The 19,264-nt window shown below is 38.2% G+C and overlaps 2 protein-coding genes across 5 annotated transcripts in view; one reads left to right on the top strand and one right to left on the bottom strand.

Annotated features, from left to right (window-relative positions):
• brip1 (BRCA1 interacting helicase 1) overlaps positions 1-19,264 on the top strand; it is a 74,976-nt gene that overhangs the window by 52,235 nt on the left and 3,477 nt on the right. For 2 of the 4 annotated variants that reach the window (XM_056757678.1, XM_056757673.1), the window contains exon 24: positions 4,860-5,004. The exons of the other annotated variants lie outside the window; for them this stretch is intronic. The gene's annotated coding sequence lies outside the window, so the exon portion shown is untranslated. Of the gene's footprint in view, positions 1-4,859; positions 5,005-19,264 lie in introns of those variants that run through there. 4 annotated transcript variants of the gene reach the window in all.
• Positions 1,976-15,539, bottom strand: tbx4 (T-box transcription factor 4). The gene is made up of 9 exons (XM_056757682.1): positions 15,481-15,539; positions 12,195-12,340; positions 11,755-11,849; positions 7,978-8,097; positions 5,543-5,690; positions 3,652-3,804; positions 3,036-3,124; positions 2,724-2,959; positions 1,976-2,619 (listed from the first exon to the last, which is right to left on the bottom strand). Exons 2-9 carry the CDS (start codon positions 12,336-12,338, stop codon positions 1,976-1,978), a joined length of 1,629 nt encoding a protein of 542 aa, XP_056613660.1. The 5' UTR covers positions 12,339-12,340; positions 15,481-15,539.

Below are 19,264 nucleotides of genomic sequence, written 5' to 3'. Positions count from 1 at the left end.
TATGTTTAATATATTTGTATACACCTTTCGATTAAAACAGCTGTGTTGGGTCATTTAAGAGATTCTGTACACTAACATTCGCACACCCTCATATGCCGCAGATCTCCTTGCTCTCATGAGTTGGAAATGAGTATCATGACAAACATGTGTCAGTAGCACATGACCATATATCAGTTCATGGTTCACATATATACGACATACACTATGACTTGATAGAAAATATACAGTTGCACCTGTTGTAAACTGAAGATCAAGCTCTTTGTGAACCTGCTCTGTTTTCTTCTCTCACTGTGAGTGGTTTAACTTAAGTGTTAAAATAATAACAGAATTTTGTTAATATAGCTTGTGTCACACCACTGAGAAGTTGCTGTACTTTAATCTGCTTTCTAACATCTTTAAAGAGGAGTGCTTGGACACAGTGCTACATAATGAACTAATCATGGGAGGCCAAAAAAGGAACAGTTTATTCAACTGGTGTGCAAAAAAAAACTTTTTGCAATTTTGTAAGTGATCCAAACGTAAACGAGATAGTGTTAGGAAATGCACAACCATATGCTCTCTTAACACATCCAATTTTCCTCATTAGAACCTCAGGCTTACCAGTGATGCCCCATCCTCTTTGAATTTGCCTTGTGGCTGGCTGCCTGCCTGCATAGGCTGTTTTACATTTTCAGTCTTTTAAGGATTTTCCAACTCAGCCTGTTGGGGTTTGGACTTCAGCTGAGGTCTCTGTTCTTCTCTATTCTTCTCTCCTCTTGGCTTAATGATCGTTCCATAAGCTCCCATCTGGTTGCAAGGAACTGTTCTGATGTCCCATTGCACTAATTGCACATATTGAACAATGGGTTTGGTGCCAGACTCGCAACTCTAACCCTTTTCTAGCAGCACATAGAGTTCAGCCTTACACTTCGTTCAGAGACAGTGTCCAACAGAAACGGAGGAAAAAGGAAGAGCATAGAAGACCATCCAAGAGTATTGAGCTGTAGACTTTGATGGCTTGTTTTGAGTCAGCATTCATTTACCTAGCTATACATTTATTAAAATCCATAAACAGGTACTATGGAGCAGAGGTTTGTTAGAATTTTGTGAATTTTATCATTTTAAAAATTTCCTGGTGGTAGAGGATCAGATATTTTATTGCATAAAATCGTCATTGATGTGAATGTATTACAAACATATAAAGTACATTAGAAATTCTCTTTGCATTGACCATGTATACGTACAATGGAAAAATACCTTTTTGTTTGATTCTTTTGTTAATGAAAATAACATAGATTAATAATAACAGCCTGCAAAATAACTCAAACATCTTTTTGTTTGGCACAGGTTTTGCATACTTTTTCAAGAGAACGACGCCAGCCTGAGTAACTAGGTTTAAGGTTAACTAGAAAAACTATGCTCATTTATATAATTTACTAAAATCATTTTTACAGAGCTGGTTGGCATTCTTTCTGTTTGTACCCATTGTTTTATTGTGCTTTGCCTAGATCAAACAGATTTGCCAAGTGGTTGATGTCCTCAGGACAACATATTTTGTTAACCGAAGGAGAACGTTTTTATAAATAAAACCTAAATCCACACCAAAACCCAACCCTACCCATAACTTACCCCTAAAATCAGAGGGTAATGATAAGTGAAAAACAATGGGAAAAAAACTGTAAATCTGATTGGTTGATTTAAATGTTGTCCCAGGGTCAACATGATGTTGTCCTAAGGATATCAACCACTTGGCAAAAATAGGAGAGCTGCTTTGCCTAACCACTGCTACTCATTTCTCTCTCGGTTACAAATAAATACACACTGCCACAGATTGCATCCATTCTATTCTATGAGTCTAAATAGATGTATGGCTTGACTTTGATTTACAATTTGCCTCATGGCTGTATGGAAAAATAATCTCTAATGCATTGTTCAGTGAGAATATTATGATCTAAACTGAATAGAAATATGATCGATACAATTGGTTTGTCTCATTTTAGCTGTCAGTCCAATGTGGTCCAACACTGGTCAATCCAGTTTGGTATTGATAGGCTGGTTCTCGTGTTGATGTGGGGCTCTGGGTCGGATAGCCTGTGAAATCCCTTTGCGAACACAACGGCGACGCTGGCTTCCGGTGAAACAGGGTGGAATGTGCAGCTCTGTCACGGGAGGCGGGGCCAGAGGGAGAATTCGATGATAAAGTAGGCGGCAGTACCCGCTGTGTGGTAAAAGTGACCAGGTCGGGAGGTGGCGGATGCGGTCGCTGCATGGACGGAGAGTGGTGAGGCACCACAGAAGCAGCAGTGGCTGTGCTGCTGAAGTGGGCAGTGAAAGGTTGGTACTGCATGGCTTCCACAGTCTGCATGCCGTAGCGAGGGTACGGCTGAACCGATGCCCACATGTTGCAGTTCAGGGAGGGGGCTGGTAGGTCATTCGTACCCACTGCACCGCCAGCCTCTCCCTCCATTCCCCCATACATGCATGCTTCTCTAGAACCCAATGCTTCGTTGCAGTATGGATGGGACAGTAGGGGTGGCTCGTAGGTTGGAGGGGAGCGAAAGTAGTGCTCTTCGGAAACTGCAGGGGCTGATGGTTCCAGATAGGGTCGTTTGCATCCCAGCTCCAAGTGCCTTGTATTATCTTAAAGAAAGGTTTGGAAAAACATCCCTTTTACATTTAGAGAGGACAGCTAATCCATTTGCAAGGGCCTCTTTTTAAAATGGTGTATAATGTTGTTGTCATACCTCTGTGCTTAAAGCAGTGGTAAAGAAGGCTTGATTCTCGACTGGATGAAAAGGAGTTGGAGTGTGATTCCTGGGAATCAGGGTTTGGCAGAGGAACTCCACTGTCATACTGATAGTGAGATACCACTTGCGGGTGGCTACTCAACACACCTGCACCCAGTTTTCCTGACAGATGACTATGTGATGAGATAAGCCGCTGTCGAACCATGTTCTTAGAAATGACAGGGTAATCTTTCCTAGGAAGAGGGACACTTGATGAGTAAAACATCCATTTGTTGCAATATATGAGTATATTTTAAATAACAGTCTTACCCTTGAAGTCTGGACACACGCAAATCACCTTCATCACTGCCACGGAAGCCTTTGGCGAAAGGATTGTTCTCAATTTTTAACTGGGTGATCTATCAAACGCATAGAAAGAAATCCCACGTGAGCGTTCAACATTATTGAATTCCTGTATGTGTCATTCTATGTACCTGTTAACAGAGTCCTTTTTGAGCTTACACATAAAAACGCATGTTGGTCTCGTTTGAAAATAGAAAAGTAGCTGATTATTTCAACAACAAAAAAAACACACAGACAAAAAGAAAAATTAAAGGTATGTTGTTAGGTTTATTGTAAAAAAGAAAAAAATTCAGTTTATGGTTTTCTTTGATTAAAAAATATATTAGAAAAATATGGGTCACAAAAGGATAACAAAAAACTAAGCACACTCTTTTTATAAAAAGAATCAAACACTTTCCCTACATAAATTATTTAAAAAAACACCAAAGAAATCTGTATTCTAAGTATAGTCGAAGACCTTTCCAATAATATATAGTTTGTCATGATTCGATCAGAAATTACATGCACAATATTGACACAAACTTAGGTGTCCCGTACACGGAACGGGTGACAGTTAACAGGCTACCGCAGGTTCTGTTGGTACCTTGTGGTTCTGATAAGATGTAACCGAAATGAATGACGTCTCGTGGAAGACATGAGTGCAATAGGCCGTGTTTTTAGAACCAAAGGCATTGTTCTCATCAGCTTTCACTATGTGTAGCCTGGGCTGGTATTTATGCATAGAGTTCAAGATGATCTGTGAGGAGAAGAAAGGCAATCATGCATGATGACATTTTTCAGAAAGATTAAGCATTTTCCTTTTTTTTACATAGTTATACATGCATCTATATACAAATGCACACTTCATTTACAATTACCCTGCTACATCATGATCAATAATATATTAAGTGCTTTTGTGTTGCGTTGCATGCAAGTAATCCAATTGGATCTTTTCTGTGTGTGAATTTGATCACAGTGTACTAGCACCAGTCTGCTCAGTCCATCTGTGTGTTCAGTGAAGCGTTTAGTTAGGGTCATACCTAACACAGTTCTGTCAGGGCCAATGAGCATCAATGCTTTTCCCTTGTTACGCCGACTCTCAGACAGAGAGTGAGGCAGCTCTCCTCTTGCTGCAATTTTTTAAGAGGAGTCGGGAGCAAGAGTGCACAAAGGTCAAGCCCAGGTCAATCCCTACCGTCGACCTACAACCCACCCCCCCATCCCCATTGCTTGGACATGCAGACAGTAGCCCTGATCAAATGAATGGATTGGGTGCCTTATTGGGTGAGTGCAGACACATCTGACCTTTGCCTGGTTGGCTGGCTGGCGTCTTGAGGTAATACCATGTGATACTCACTGCACTGGGTATTCAGATACAGGGATGTCTGCTGTCTAAGTGTATTAATCAAGCACCTTTGTAAGATCAATGCCGGCTCCGAGTCTGCCCTGTGTCTTTCATCTCTGTTTTTTTAATCCAAGATCTATTTTGGGGGGTAAAAGTTATGTCATGCGGGCTAGAAGCTCGATGGCCCTGCGTTTTGTCTGCGAGCCTGTAAATACTTTTTGGTGTTGGGTGTCTACACGGTCAGTGGCTTAGTATTTGCAAATGAAATAAAAGCATGGTGTTGTGGGAACCATAATAGATCACAGCTAGCAAACCACATGAAAGTCACTGCAGCAGAACTAGTCCACCAAAACAATGTCATCTGAATTTGATCATGTGACACACAATGCATTTATTTTACATTGGTGTGATGTAGGAGGACTTTGGTGTGTGTTTTGACTGTGACTTGTGTCGTTTGTCCTATCCAGGGTGCATTGGAGCTCTCGGCTAGCAGCAGTGTTCCCGCTGGTGTGGGCGTCAGTAGAGCTTAGCAGCCTCTTGCCGGGCTCATTACTCGCCCTTTTCACTTCCTAGACATTCGACTAATCCTGACGGGCCAACTTTTTGCCATTCCGACAGGTTATGAACCTAATGAGCTTGCTACTGATGTAATCGTCCTAGACAAGCTAGATCCACAGGGTCCTTCTGGGCAGCGCTGCCATGGACTACTCACCTCTGCTTAACTATCTCGGTTTCTTCTCTCTTACTTTCTGCAGATGATCAATACCGTATAACCCTCACGTGAGGTGTGTTTATTCTAATGTGTATTCACATTCACAGTCTGTCTGAAATTACATTTGAGTTTGCAAGTTCTACAGAAGTCCTGATCAGGCAGGTACAAAATCTTATGTAAAGCACGGACAAACTTATTAATATGAAGAAGTGTTGAGCCGAAATAACTTTTTATTTTTCTAAATGATAAAGCAATATCTGTCATGAGTCAAAATTAAAGCAAAGTTGAATGACTTTTTCACTCTCTCTACTCTTCTTATTACTTTTTACCTTTTCAGTCTAATCTCAAGTGTTGTTTCAAACTACAATGTCAGATTTTTATTTAAATCTATCACTGCTTTTCACATCTGTACAAAGTGATTCAATTAAGGTCACTCACATGCCCAAAGGGATCAAGGTGGTTGTTTGTGAGCTTCAGCTTTTGAAAGGAGACGAGTTGTCTCATCCAATGGGCTCCTGTTGCTGGAGAGTCTGGGTGGACATAGAGTCTTCCAGGCATCGCAGGCTCTGCTTTTCCAGCCACCATCCTAAAGAAAATAGTAAAACCAGCTGACTCCCAAAAGTTTAGATAACTTTATCATTTTTGTGAAATCAAAAATGCAGTTTTTAATGCAGTTTTTACAGGTCATATGCATGGAACATTCATAAGAACTTCCGCTGTTAGCCAGCTGGAAAAAATGTGGTGAATCTATCATTCCTCATTGGTGTGGGAAATCTTAATATAAAATGCATAATATGTCGTTTATAATCAGATTATAGTCAGTTAATGGTTATGATTAATCATTCATTTAGTTGTTTAAATGTAAAAAAAGCATGAAAGTAACTTTTCAGCGACATGAAGAAAGAACAGCTGAGTACCAATGCGCTTCAGAAAATGTTGATTTGACCATAAATTTTCAAAATTTAAAGGCAGCGAGTGTAGACTGTCTGTTTACTAGAAATGCTTGTAGTTGGCATACAAAAGCAAGAATTAGCCTAACCTTCATATAGTCAATTGAAGAGTATTGGGAGCTAACAATACTAGTAAATTCATAGGACCTGGAATTAAGTTTTGCAAGATGGTAGTGAGAAACATAGGGATCATATTGTTAAAGGCTCTGGACTAGTAAATACGTGTTCTGGTATCAGTGTGCTCCCCAAAATTATCAACATTTTGCTCTTGACAAAGAGCACTTTAATGGCTGAGGTTGCCCCCGTAGCTCAAACTGCCCTGCCTTGGCAACATTCTGATTCTACGTCATATGCCGATAAATAAAGATTCGGTTGTAGCTCTAACTGTACATTGCTTTCCCACACCTCTTGACATCATGCCATGGTCATACCGCTTCTTAAAGGAAGGTTGTTTTTCAGCATCATTCAAGCACTGTAGGTTTTAGTGGCAGAGTGTAGAACAGGCTTGCTTTATACAGAACATCTGTACATTAATGACAGATTCTGTGCGTGAGCGGTTATGTCCATGGCATTATGGGAGTAATTCCCGAAGACTTGGGATGGCTGCTTTGACCATAACATCACCGCTAATTGTGCGCCTCAAAGGTGTCGCTGAAGATTTCCAGAAACGATGCTGGCAAATGGCTGAATTCCAGCCCATCCCGCAGATTTTGAAAAAGGGTCATAAAATACTAGTTCTTTTGACCAAACATGCAATTTATAGAAATTTGCTTGCCATAGTTATTTTGTTTCTTCACAGTCTGGATTTGATTTATTTGTAGTGCCAATTTTTGCTTAGTTGCATAAGTAGATAGTGCCCATATCTTGTCGTCAGAGGCGCAGGGTCACAAAAAGGACAACAGGCATCACCCAGCTGTTTAAGACCAATGGTTTTGACAGACTGCCTGCTGTGGCCTATGGTAATTAACTGTGTGCTAATGACACTACACAGCCAGATATAGTATTGCATAGATAAACTGCTGTGATGTAGACTGCACATGCTTTGCTAATAAATAGGCCTTCAAAATGTTGGTGTGTGTAATGTTTGCTTTAATGCAAACATTACCAACATATATATTCGTAGGTATTAAAATTTAAACTATTTAAAAATTGCATTTCCTACCATTACCTTCATAATTATTATTGTAATATATGTAATATATTTTTGTTGTTAATCCCAAAGTTAAAAAATGTGCGGAAAAAAGAGACCATTCAGATTTTTCATTTGATCAGCATTTCTACATGTATTGCAGACAATAACAGTCCAGTGTCCTTTGAATTTCAACAATCAAACATCTGGATGGACATAAAGTCATCCAACAGCAATGTGAAAGACTCACAGCATGACAAGACACATGAAAACTGTGATAAAAAATTAGGTATAAAAATATTTTTTGAACGTTTCCTAAATACATGAACAAATATTACTGTTGTATTACTTAAAAGTGAATATGAACATGTTCTCTGCAGTATTTGAGGTCTGAAAAATGCAAAGCACCTTTTCTGTTATTTTGAACTGTTTCTCCAGATTTTTGCAAATTAAAACAATTTCTATTCGAAATTTGGGGGAAACATTGCTAATAGTTTACAGGATGAAACCAAAATAATAATTTTACCGAAACACATATAAATAGTAAATTCTGAACAAATAAAAAAATGTTTAACATGGTCTCTTCTGCGGCTGTATATACAGTATATTTTTTATAAAACAATTTTAGATTTTTTTTACTTTAAAGTCATTGAGGATCAGCTGCCTCAAGGGACCACAGTCAGACACAGATTTTTTTCAGATTTGCAGAAGACTTTCCAGACTCCCCTCCCAACACCAGTGTCACCATTTTACTGCCCAGTCATTTTAAACAGACAAAAGGATGATGAACTCACCACTTGTTGTCACAAAACTTGTACCGATGGTCATCAGCTGGAACGATGTCGATTAAAAGGATGTATTTGGTCTTGGGGTTCATCCCTGTGACCTTCACTTTGTAGCCGGGAAACATCCGCCTAAAAGATTGAAGACGAATTCACCAGAATTACAAATTGTGCTATACCCTTATAAGATACTGTACCAATGATGTCACTTTTTTCAATTATAAACTTTTGTAGTTGCTTGCATTAGTACAGAAGGTAAAATAATTATATTTTTTCTATAAACACAACAGATTTTGTTTAGTGAATATATAACTCTATTCTTGACCTCAGACGACACTTAGATCTAAATTGTAAAGCAAGTGTTAAGCCGCATTTACCCTTGCTAAAGTCATTCTCCTTCAATCTACTCCAAACGTTTATCTCATTTGTGTCATTCACTCACACAATACTGTCTTTATAGCTCATTACAGGAGCAGCTTTTTCCTCCATACAATCTAATGAAACTTGGGCTCTGGCTGGGGTGCGTGAGCGACAGCTGAGCGCTGACAGTAAGCATGGATGAGACTGTCTTATCGCCTCTTTTGGGGGTTTTAACAGGTCTTAAGTGCAAGAGAATCACGGCAAGTGTTTGTTTTGGGAGGATCAGTATGCAATTAGTGATCAGATAACAGCTTAACCTGTTTTTAGTACAGATTAGTTGTTTAAGAATCACAAAAGCTCACTTTAGTCTTCGAGAAGGCTGAGAGCCTTAGCATCTCCAGGCAATCCTTGAAAAAGCAGCCCACAGCAATGGCTCGGTTTGACATACTGTCTACAATCAGCGTTTTACCCACAGCATGAAATTGAACTGTTATCCTTAGCGACCCCATATATGGAACCGCGTTCCACTGTACCTGGTACTGATTTGCTTTTGGGCAGATATATACATTTAAAGATTGATTCTGTCTTAATGGAGCGGCTCTATAAAATCTGGGAACTCAATGTGCTCAGATACCGAGATGACAGACGAAATATGCTAATATAGCAGACATGGTCATAAAACACGTCAATAGATACCTTCAGTGACCTCTTCACGAGATAAAAAGGATCTGTTTTTATCTCATCGGCAAAGTTGCAAAAAGATCTAGCCCTCTTATAAACTCAAAGCTCTTTCTTTTATTTTAATGGAAGATCGTTTTAATACCGGGCTGCTGAATAACAACCCCAGCATACCACTGCACCACCCTACTCCCTCCAGAACAGAGCTTCACTGCAGAGCATCACGTTTTGAAGCTTTTTGAAAGGTTACACCCGCAGTCATAAATTTATTCACAGCAAACAAATGTGCCCTGTGCTGAATCGTTTTTACTTCATTTGCAAAGGCAAGATTTCAGAGTCCTGCGATGTGTAGGAAAGGCCCTAAAAGCACTTCTTCTAATACCTAGTGAGAGAGTTCAGGGTAGAGAGAGGTAAAGCTTTGGCCTGTAACCCAATCATGTAAATCACTCTGGGTAAATAATTGCTAAAGAGGTGTTTTTTGAGTAAAGTGCACCATATTGCACTTAAAGGAACAGTTTACCCCAAAATTTAATTTCTGTCGACATATACTCACCCCCGAGTTGTTCCAAATTTGTATCATTATTATTTTTGTTCTGATGAACACAGAGACAGATATTTGGAAGAAAAAAATACAGTTCAAAAACTGTATGACTTTCTTCTGTGGAATACAAAAGAAAACATTAAAAAAACATCCCGGTGCTTTTGTATCCACACAGTAGAAGACAATGGGGGCCATGCTATCAATGTTCTTAAAAAGATCAACTTCTGTTTTATTTGTACAGTGAAAAGAAAGCCGTGGTTTGGAATGACATGAGAGTGAATAAATGGTGGAAGGAGTTTTGTTTTGGATGAAATAACCCGTTAAAACATATTGCAAAAATTTGACAATAACAAAAAAATGATGTGTGCTTTGAAATATGATTTAGAAAATGTTAACAGTGCTGGAATTTAGTACACAATAAATCGTTTTTTAAAAAGTTTCGGTCACATGTGCAGGATCTACATTGCATCCATTTTTGCCATATGTAGATATTGGTTCCCACAGAAGATCACATGGCATGTCTAATACGGTCTTTTGGTGGATCTGTGATAAATCTTTATGCATTATGTTGCTCTAGGTATAGTCAAGTTGTGCACAGTTATGGGAACAGTTAAACATAATATACTGTTTTCAGTAGTTAAGTTTGTGGACATTATCATAATAGTCACAAGAGTCAAATTTCTTTTGGATGAACATGATTCCTTTCCTTAGTAATCTTAGTAGGAGCACTGTGCATTCACAGGCCAAATTGGGTGGTAATTTGGCCCCTGCACTTCAGTGTATATGTGTGAGGTAGACACTGAGAAATGGACGTTTGAGAGTGTATCATCTCAGTGTCAGCACACGTATAATGCCAGCTGTTTCTTTTAGCGCTCTCACGCGCCTGCCCTGTCAGTGATTCATGCTATCTGCACGATCCCGCAGCAGCGCTTAGATCAAAAGGCGCTGGATGATAAAGCAAGAGAGGTCCTTCAGGGCCTGAGAGACGCCATCGAATTGAGCGCCGCGCCTCTCTCATCAGCCCGCTGATGTTCGCTCTGACGGGCTGTGTACAGTTAACACCAGCCGGCTGCTTTCAATAGTCATGTTTTGTATTGGGCCACGTCCGTGTATGCTCAACAACAGTCCAATCGCTTTGGCTTTACTGGAGCTGTAGCAGAGTTCAGCTGTGTGGATTGTCTCTTTAAGAGATGCCGCTGCTGTGTATGACCCAGTTTTTCTGCATAGCAGCAGTTGCATGGCTGCAGGATTGTTGCACATTGTATACAGTACTAATATGCTCTTTTTAAAATATTCATCACATTTATTTTATTAATGTTCTCAATTAATTATTTTTACAGCATTAGGGAGAGAAATAATTGAATTAGAGAAATTTCATAAAAGTGAAATCTTCTTTGGTGAAAACATTTACTGTCAAACCGCATATACCGCGCTGACATGGCTCAAGCTCACTATGTAACACAAGACCACGATGAGAATCATTGCATGAAATTGGCCTCAATTTTGTGTAATGGGAGCCATCGTGGAGAAACCTGGCAAGTTTTCTCAAGATTTACAGTTGAGTGAATGGCTGCGTAATGTCCTACAAGTCATATCCCCCCCAGAAAATAAAGTAAAACGGTAAAACGCTCTTCCTGCTTCATGGCTCGATTGACATATTGAGCATCTTTAACTGAGCCTGGTGTCCATTATATACTAAAGTATGTAAAATGAAATGAGCCCATCTGTTGTTGAAGCCGAGTGGAAGTACAGTCTCCTGATATGTGCACAGCTGTGCGACCGAACATTGCTTCGCTCTTCAAAGGGTTTAAGGATTCTTAGAGCACTTTATCAGTTGGACAGGGGGAAGCCCATCCCTCACAATGTTACAGCATTAAAGAAAAATTGTGGTGACCTTTTGTATTTTCCACTGAGAAGCCCTGAGAAACTGCTGGTTAAGAATGGCAGAGACCACTGACTCATTCTCTGCTTAATATCCAGGGTCCTGCTCTTAATCCATAGGGCACGTTAAATCTAATACACGGGGCAGCCGTTTGTGTTTCCAATTAAATATTTGTATGCACAGGAATTCAGTCTCGCTATGATAGGATAATATCAACATTACATTATTATTATTTTATTGGTTTTAATTTGTATTTCAGTGACCTATTTAGATAAACCACTTTCTGTTATGTCTGTTTAAATGAGGTTGGAAATTACGCTGTTCTTACCTGCCTGCTTTGGTTATGATCATCTCCGTTCCGGCCTCGTGGAACTTCTTCCATAGTTCTCTGTCATGAAGAACCACTTTGATGTTTTCAATGTTCTGAAGTTACATACACAAATATGAATAAATTGGTGGTTGTAATTTATTTTAGATAGTTAACTTCATTAAAAATATGGAAGCTGCCTTATGTTGAATATTGAAGTGCTGCTTAAAATAAAATAACAAAATATATTTTAATACAATGTAGTATTAGAATTAGTTTATTGAAAACTAATTATAAAAAATATGTCTTTTGCTTTTATCATTAATGCTTCAGTGTGTCAGGAAATGTGTAAAGGAATAGCTTCATCTGTTAGGTTACATGCAATATCTTAAGCAGGTGTTAAGACTAGTTTGAACATTTCAACATAAAGGATCATAAAATAAGTGTAGTTGATTGGCTACCTGGTCAGGCTCATTGTTCTGGGGAACGCTGGGAGTTGTAGGCAGGGCCAAATTTGAGGAGTCACTGGTAAGCTCAGGGTGGCCACTGGAATGGGCCACGGTCATGCTTTCATCAGCCACAGCTGAGGCTTTCTCCTGTAGCATATCTGTAAAATGAAATAAGTATTTACTAAATGTGGGCTGAATTTTTCTGAATATTTCCAGCAAAGAATCTTCCCTATTGATTAGAGTGATCAATGTTCGCTTTGATTTACAAGTATTCAAAAAACTTTAATAAACTGAATAAAATAAAATTGTCACTCTAAATTTCATAGTCATATCAATTTAGTTTAATTTCAAGAAATACCATTTTTATAGTTTTTATTATATATTATGTTAAATGTTTCATGGAAAATAAATATTATACATAAAAATGTGAAATGAAATTTTAAGTGTATGATTGAGAGAAAACAAAGTAAAATTAAATGCTGAGACAAAAATATTTACATCATCAAGCCTAAAATAATTTAATTAAAATGCATAATTTTAAATATGTTCAGTCACTTGAGCAATACGTCTGTAATTCAGGAAAAGTTTACACAAAATATAATTTGAAAATGTAAAATGTATCCACAATTTCTAAGAGCAATATGACTAAATTAATGCATTTGTTCAGTTTAATGATTGCATTTGTCTACCACGAAAAAAATATTCAAAGTAATCTTTGAAAACTATTAACTTCTTCAAGATTTCCCGCGAGCATAAATCCATTTTCCTTCATTCGTATTTATTGTTGTAAAAGAGAGGGTGACCGAAATAACTATCCAAAAAACAATCTTCCTTGGTCTTATTTTAACACAAGAAGTACCTAATGATATATGGTTAATGAAAATACCACAGATGCCTTTGTTGCTCTTTGTTCTTCCCAAGTCTACTGTAATTGATTATATGCACACAGCTAAGACGTGGGCTGCAAAATATGAGATATAACCTACATTAACATTTACATTTTGTGGGGGAAAGTCAGTCCTCATAACATGACCTGGCCAATTAATTTCAAGGAAAGGGTCGAGATCCGTTTGTTCTAAAGTATCGCTAGATTAAATATTTACACTTCCAGCATTCGGGCAACTCAGTTTTATGGAAGGGTGCTAAACACTGCTGATTCCATTAAGAGAGGTCACAAACTTAGCCCCACTCTCACGCCCCTTCTCTGCTCATGCTCAGCCATCACACTGAAGATACGTCCCACATGAGGATAGTACTGTACTGCATTACAATGCCTCTGCCTATACACGACAGACACCAAACAACTCTCACCGTGAAAGCCGCCCCCTCCCACACACTCCTAATCTCACGTGTGTAAACAATGTGAGTGTGCACCCTTCAGATAAAAGAAGAGCGGGATTCCGTGTAAACTTGGCTAGACGTTTGCCAAAGCCAATAAAGATAAAGTCTGACAGGCACCATGAGGCTACAGCAAGTCAACCCTGGACTTTTCCAGTCTAAAATGTGCCTTTCACTTACACTGTTTAACCAAGTCCGGTGAGCAAAAGCTATGTTTACATCACTGTCACCCCAGACATATAATCCGCTAAACTATTCCTGGCAGATTCTGCTCTGTGCACACTGGGGTTTCCAGAGCCATGTTGTGCAAAATGTTGTGTGTTTTAACAGCTATCATACAGACTAGGAATTAGTTAGGAGTATTACTTTTCATATTTCACTTACCCCAATCTATCTTTTATTTAACTGATTTAAAGAAGTTATGACCTATCTTGAAGAAAATGTTGATGACTACCATGTAAGACTAGTCTAAGCTGTTTATGCAACATGCCCTTGGATACATGTTGTCCAGCATCTTTATTGTCTGCCAATGAATATTAAAGAAAACAGGCCGGTCCACTACTTTCAAGGCCAGACATTACAGTTTTTCTTTGCACGTGATTGGAGAAAATCCTATTCTGGGTGTCTTTATAGTTACTATTATCCCACCCATGCTGCATAAATGTGTTATTTTGCATCATCATGGTGTGTATTTGAAAAATATTCTGTGTTAGTAATGGCCTGATTCAGTTGTCCTGGTTAATAGCTGGTGAAAAAACTGGAACAGTGAATAACATACATGAGTGAATGCAACAGATCCGATGTCTTTCATTTGTATATGGACTGCTGGTGTTGGCAAATTGTTAATGTTATATAATTAAAGTGCAGAAAATTGTATTCTGAATACTGGGATAATATTTGTAATTAGTATCTGGTATAATTTTAATTTCAGTGTGAAATGGATTTTAGAGAAAATGGATTGGGTTGCAGTTTGGAGAGTGCATTTAGAGCTGTTATGCTTTTTGCATATTGCTATCCGTCGATTTAGTATATAGCTACAGTTTGCACAGGCTAAGTGTTTTTCCCGATTTCTTTTTCTAAAATAGCAAAATGTGCATTCCATCGGATAATAATGTATTTTATATATTTTATCAGCGAACAAAAATAACTTATGTTTATTTATTTTTTAATAATATTTCTGCACAATAAAATAGTTAGGCCTAGATACCTCATATTACTGACTGAGAAGTGTTCTTTGAATTTATAATTTTATTGTCACATTATTTTCCTGTGTTTCGATTCGAGGTTGTAGTCCACAATGCAATGCAATTTTCTATTTATACATATATATTGATATATATATTGATCATCTTACTGTTATCGAAGCAATGTCGTGTTACCCTCCGAATTAACTGAGCTGATGCTTTTAGGCCTTTAGGTCGACTCCATCCCTGGCGGCGAAGGGATGTGTCGGGGATTAAGTCAAAAATAACTGCGCATTATTAAAGGTTCGCATCACTTTACTTCGTTTACCATCGATTAAAATAAGCTTTCTTAAAATATGAAAGGCGTTACGCGCTAAGACTGCAAAAACATTATTATTTCACTAATTGCGAGTCAACCCATGTTGAGCAAGATTACTCCTTCAGGATTCATAATAAACCAAACAGTCCAGGTTACACCGTTTAATTGAGTAACATGTCAGATGTGTGTGTAGATTGAGACGTTTAAAACACGTTCACTCGTTTGCGTCGCATTTCAAGACAATCTTCTTACATCACTATAAAGAGAGTCCCTATTCAGCATGTTTTGTTTATAAAGGTCTGACGCGTTTTCTCACTTAGAGAAGGATCTAGATCAACATGCGTCTAATCGCATTATAGCCCTCCATGCATCTTAAGAACACTCGAGAGACGTGCATTTCGATACTGAGATATTAGAGAAGCGGGATATGACCTTCTGAGAACAAATTGAACGTTACCTCATAAACAAATATTACGTTCTGAAATCCTCCATATCATTCCAAACCGCAATATTCTGCCCGGCACGACATTACAGCAGGAAGTTACGTCCCGGTTTCGTTCGGTCCAGTGCACTGCTCAGCATCCCCTGTATCTGATAATGAGAAGATAGAGCTGTCCCTTCCCCGGGGTCTGCTTCTGTTCAAATAGAGCTGGTGGAAACACCGGAGAGGACTCGTCTCAGATGCAAATGGAGGAACTCGGGTGCGTGATGGTTTCTTGGAAAGCGAGTATCCACAGAACAGCTTGATTTGTTAAAACACAAGGGTGAAGAACTTGGCTCATTCACTCTCTCCCTCCTTCCCCCCGTGCCTCTTTGCTGACGTTGCTCTCAATAACACCAAACCCGAAACAACGCGATGCGCAGAGTTCAGTCACATTCACTACTGCAAACGAATAGTCTTCTCGCTGGTAGTAACTATTTATTGTAAAACGTGATATGCTCGCTCTTTATTCTCTCCCCTGACCAAAAAGCCCATTGCTACATTAAATGATGCCACTGTTTTTTGTATGTGTGGAAAAGAAGGCATAAAACGAATGTGCACTGATAGCATGTGACGTTACGCATGCTTGACTATTAAGACATAATGGAATATGTGTACATTTTATATCATAAGCTATTTATCAATTTCACAGTTTAAAATTGTCATTGTTTCTTTTAGCCTGTTTGTTCTGGTCCTACAAGCAGGCGTGTTTGATTTGAGGATTTTGTTTAAATGTCTAAGCATTTCCAGTGAAATATGGTTGCGGTTTTAGAGTAAATGGGTCGAAGCATAAGGCTGAAAGATCAATAAATCACCTGGATACGTTTGAGGGCCGTGGGGTTTTTGACTTATATCTACTGGTGACAGGACCAAATCAATGGCAACAGCTAGAATATGTCCGTCTCTGAGCTGTTTATCATATTCGCCAATGTAATTTTCCAAACATGTTATCTGATCAATTCGGCAGATACAAATTTAGCCAACAATCAGGTGTTTCGGTGTTAGGAGAAAGGCCTCATTCATGACTTAAATCATGTATTTCGAATGAGTGTTGAATGGAGTGTGATGAAATTGCAAGTCGTTTGTTGTACCCCTAGTGACTATACTAAGGGCAATTCGGGATGACAGAATAGTTGGTATGAATTATTTAGAAGGTCCTCTGATTTATAAATGACTCTAGATTTGTCTACATGTTACCTTAATTTATTAAATTCAGGAGCACGTAGACTACTGTGCTTTTCAGAGATAAAATTCAATCTTCTATTTTATGTGTGCTGTGTTTATAGATTAATTAAATAGACGTAGAGAACTTTTTTATTTTAGCGCTAAATTCCAAAAACAGTAATTGTTTTATTTATCAACATTCGATAAGAATTTATTTTTCTAGTCAATGCTACTGTAGGTATTTTTCGTGGTAATATTTTCACTGTTTCACTTTACTGTTATAGAACGTGTGTGGTAATAATGTGGAGCCTCTTAAAACACACTGAACCATTTCTCATAAGGTAGTTTAGATGTAAAAATGTCTGCGAGTTACTAGCAAGTAAACACGCCAAAAGTCGGCTTAAGTTCACTTGAAGGCCCACATGCGTAGCCAAGGCATCAAATGCGTCATATGGATTTTTTTCAATGATAAAATTTGAGATTAAATTAAATATTACAGTGGTGGAAAAACAATAAAAACTAGCTAACAAGATCTAATAGAACATTTTAAAACATATAAACATAATCTAATTAATTCAAGCTGATGCAGTTGTAATTATTTTCAATGTTATTATACTCCTTTTAAGAAAGATAGATGAAAAATTGCTATAGTTTAAAATAAAACAAAAACAAGATTTGATTAGATTAAAAATAAATAGCACATTATCAGCACGTATTTCACAGCTACCAGTAAGATAAATGTTAGGAATTATAGTGCTTATCTAAAACCAAGGCCTATAGGCTGTAAACGCACAAATTCAGTCCCATGAAAACAACATTTTAATGCTGGATTTATTTACTTAAATATTCAAGCGTCCCCGTGTATTGCCGTTATCACACGTGATTAAAAATAATGAGTCTTACCTCCACCTCACTGGTCTTGCTGGACCTTCTGGGTGTGTTTGTGTGAATCTCAGGATGAGACTCTCGCTCAAGATGGGCGCTTTCTTGGGTATTCTCAAGCAGTCAAGTTATACCTTAGCGTGGCATGTAAGATGTCGCTATAAAAGGGATGATTTTTTATAGGGGATGAATTGAGCAGCCTTTCTGAAAGGGAATTTAAACTTCACTCACTCCCACCATCACGTGGTCTTGAAATTAGGAACAGGAGTAGGGTTAGCTTATGTATTGAGAGCAGGGTGTTGCCGAATGAACATAGAGCGATGCGCTCAAAACTCACACATTACAGTTGATGCTTTTCCGCGAGACTTAACATTTTTCGTTTTCTTTGCCTCACATTATATAGGCGTCTAGCAAATTTTCCACAAAAAAACAGTGCTTCCATTTGTCTAATTATTTTATATTCACTTTATATTCACTTTTTGTTAAATTGTATTTTTTCCTTTAAATTAAATATTTCCACGTCGCTCCTTATCGAATTAGTCGACAGAGCAGAATATTCACCCTCAAAACGTTCATCGTCCAAGCTACATCTATCCGTTTAACTCCATTTATTTACCACTACTTTACTAGCAGGTTAATTTAGCTTGAAACGGGCAAAATTCTCTTTTCGGTTTGCGTGGCTTTCAGTTCATAGAAAAAGTATTGTTTTAATGACATTATTAGAAAATATCTTTTTAACTTTAATTTTGGACAATTTACAGTAACGTTTGCTGTAAATTATTGTCATTAAATCATCATTACTACTTTTCATATTTCCATGCCTCTAAATTATTAAGTGCATAATACACATAGGCTACATGAAGTTTAAAAACATTTACAGTTTTGTTTTATTTTTGCACATTTAACTGTAAAATAAAAAAAATTGTCTGTTTATTATTATTATTTTTATTGATTTTATTATTTGACAAAATATTTAGGTTGACTATTTTAAGAATATTGCTCGATATCTGTCAGTAGTGTTGAATGTCCTCGTGGAACTATTGGTGAGTGATTAATGTCTATGGGAGTGCAGGCTCTTTTTCCTTACAAAAACATTTGCCTGTATAATTGGTCATGGGCAAGAGGGGTCTCAGCTAATAAACAACAAAGAATGAGGCTGAATGAGGTAGAGAGACCCTCCTCTTCTCCATTTCTGCTCTACTCTTTCTCTCACTCGCCACTGTTTACCCCTTTTTCATCTCATAGGGCTTTTAAAGGTTTCTAGCCAAACCTGTCATTCTATACAATACATAATGGTCTCAGACTTCTCCAAAATTCTCCTGATATAGGCTCAGATCCAGTGTTTTCACACTGTATAACCATACTGTGGTAAAGCAGCGGCCAGTCTAGTATGAAATTATTGAGTGAGGATAATTTCTTACCATAATTCTCAGAAGGGCATTATGCACAGTTGGCTCTACACTAGCACATTGTCTTTACCCGGCGGCAGATAGTCAGTGTCGAGCAATGACATCACAATGGCTTCATAGTAGAACCTCCGACCGACCCGCCACCCTGGAACCAGCATAACCCCATACTGCCACAGTCATTAGCTCAGATGTCTGTGTCCTGTCGGAGTGTTTAGCATGCATGCTGGATCTTTTCTTCCACCATAACCCCTTTTCCCATAAGCACCCTTCCTGTGTGTGCAGCATTGAACGCTTGGGAAGATCTT

Source organism: Triplophysa dalaica, chromosome 9 (genome assembly GCF_015846415.1).
Source record: "Triplophysa dalaica isolate WHDGS20190420 chromosome 9, ASM1584641v1, whole genome shotgun sequence".
Lineage (NCBI taxonomy): Eukaryota > Metazoa > Chordata > Actinopteri > Cypriniformes > Nemacheilidae > Triplophysa > Triplophysa dalaica.
Note: the sequence above shows the minus strand (reverse complement) of the source record. Positions and strands in the feature narration are given on the sequence as shown.

Excerpts from the sequence above, each read along its gene's own strand:
- tbx4 (XM_056757682.1), bottom strand. The coding sequence starts at position 12,338 with ATGCTACAGGAGAAAGCCTCAGCTGTGGCTGATGAAAGCATGACCGTG. Across the intron at positions 11,850-12,194 it reads AGAACAATGAGCCTGACCAG|AACATTGAAAACATCAAAGT; the intron begins GTAGCCAATCAA and ends ATGTAACTTCAG. Across the intron at positions 5,691-7,977 it reads AAGTTTTGTGACAACAAGTG|GATGGTGGCTGGAAAAGCAG; the intron begins GTGAGTTCATCA and ends TATTTTCTTTAG.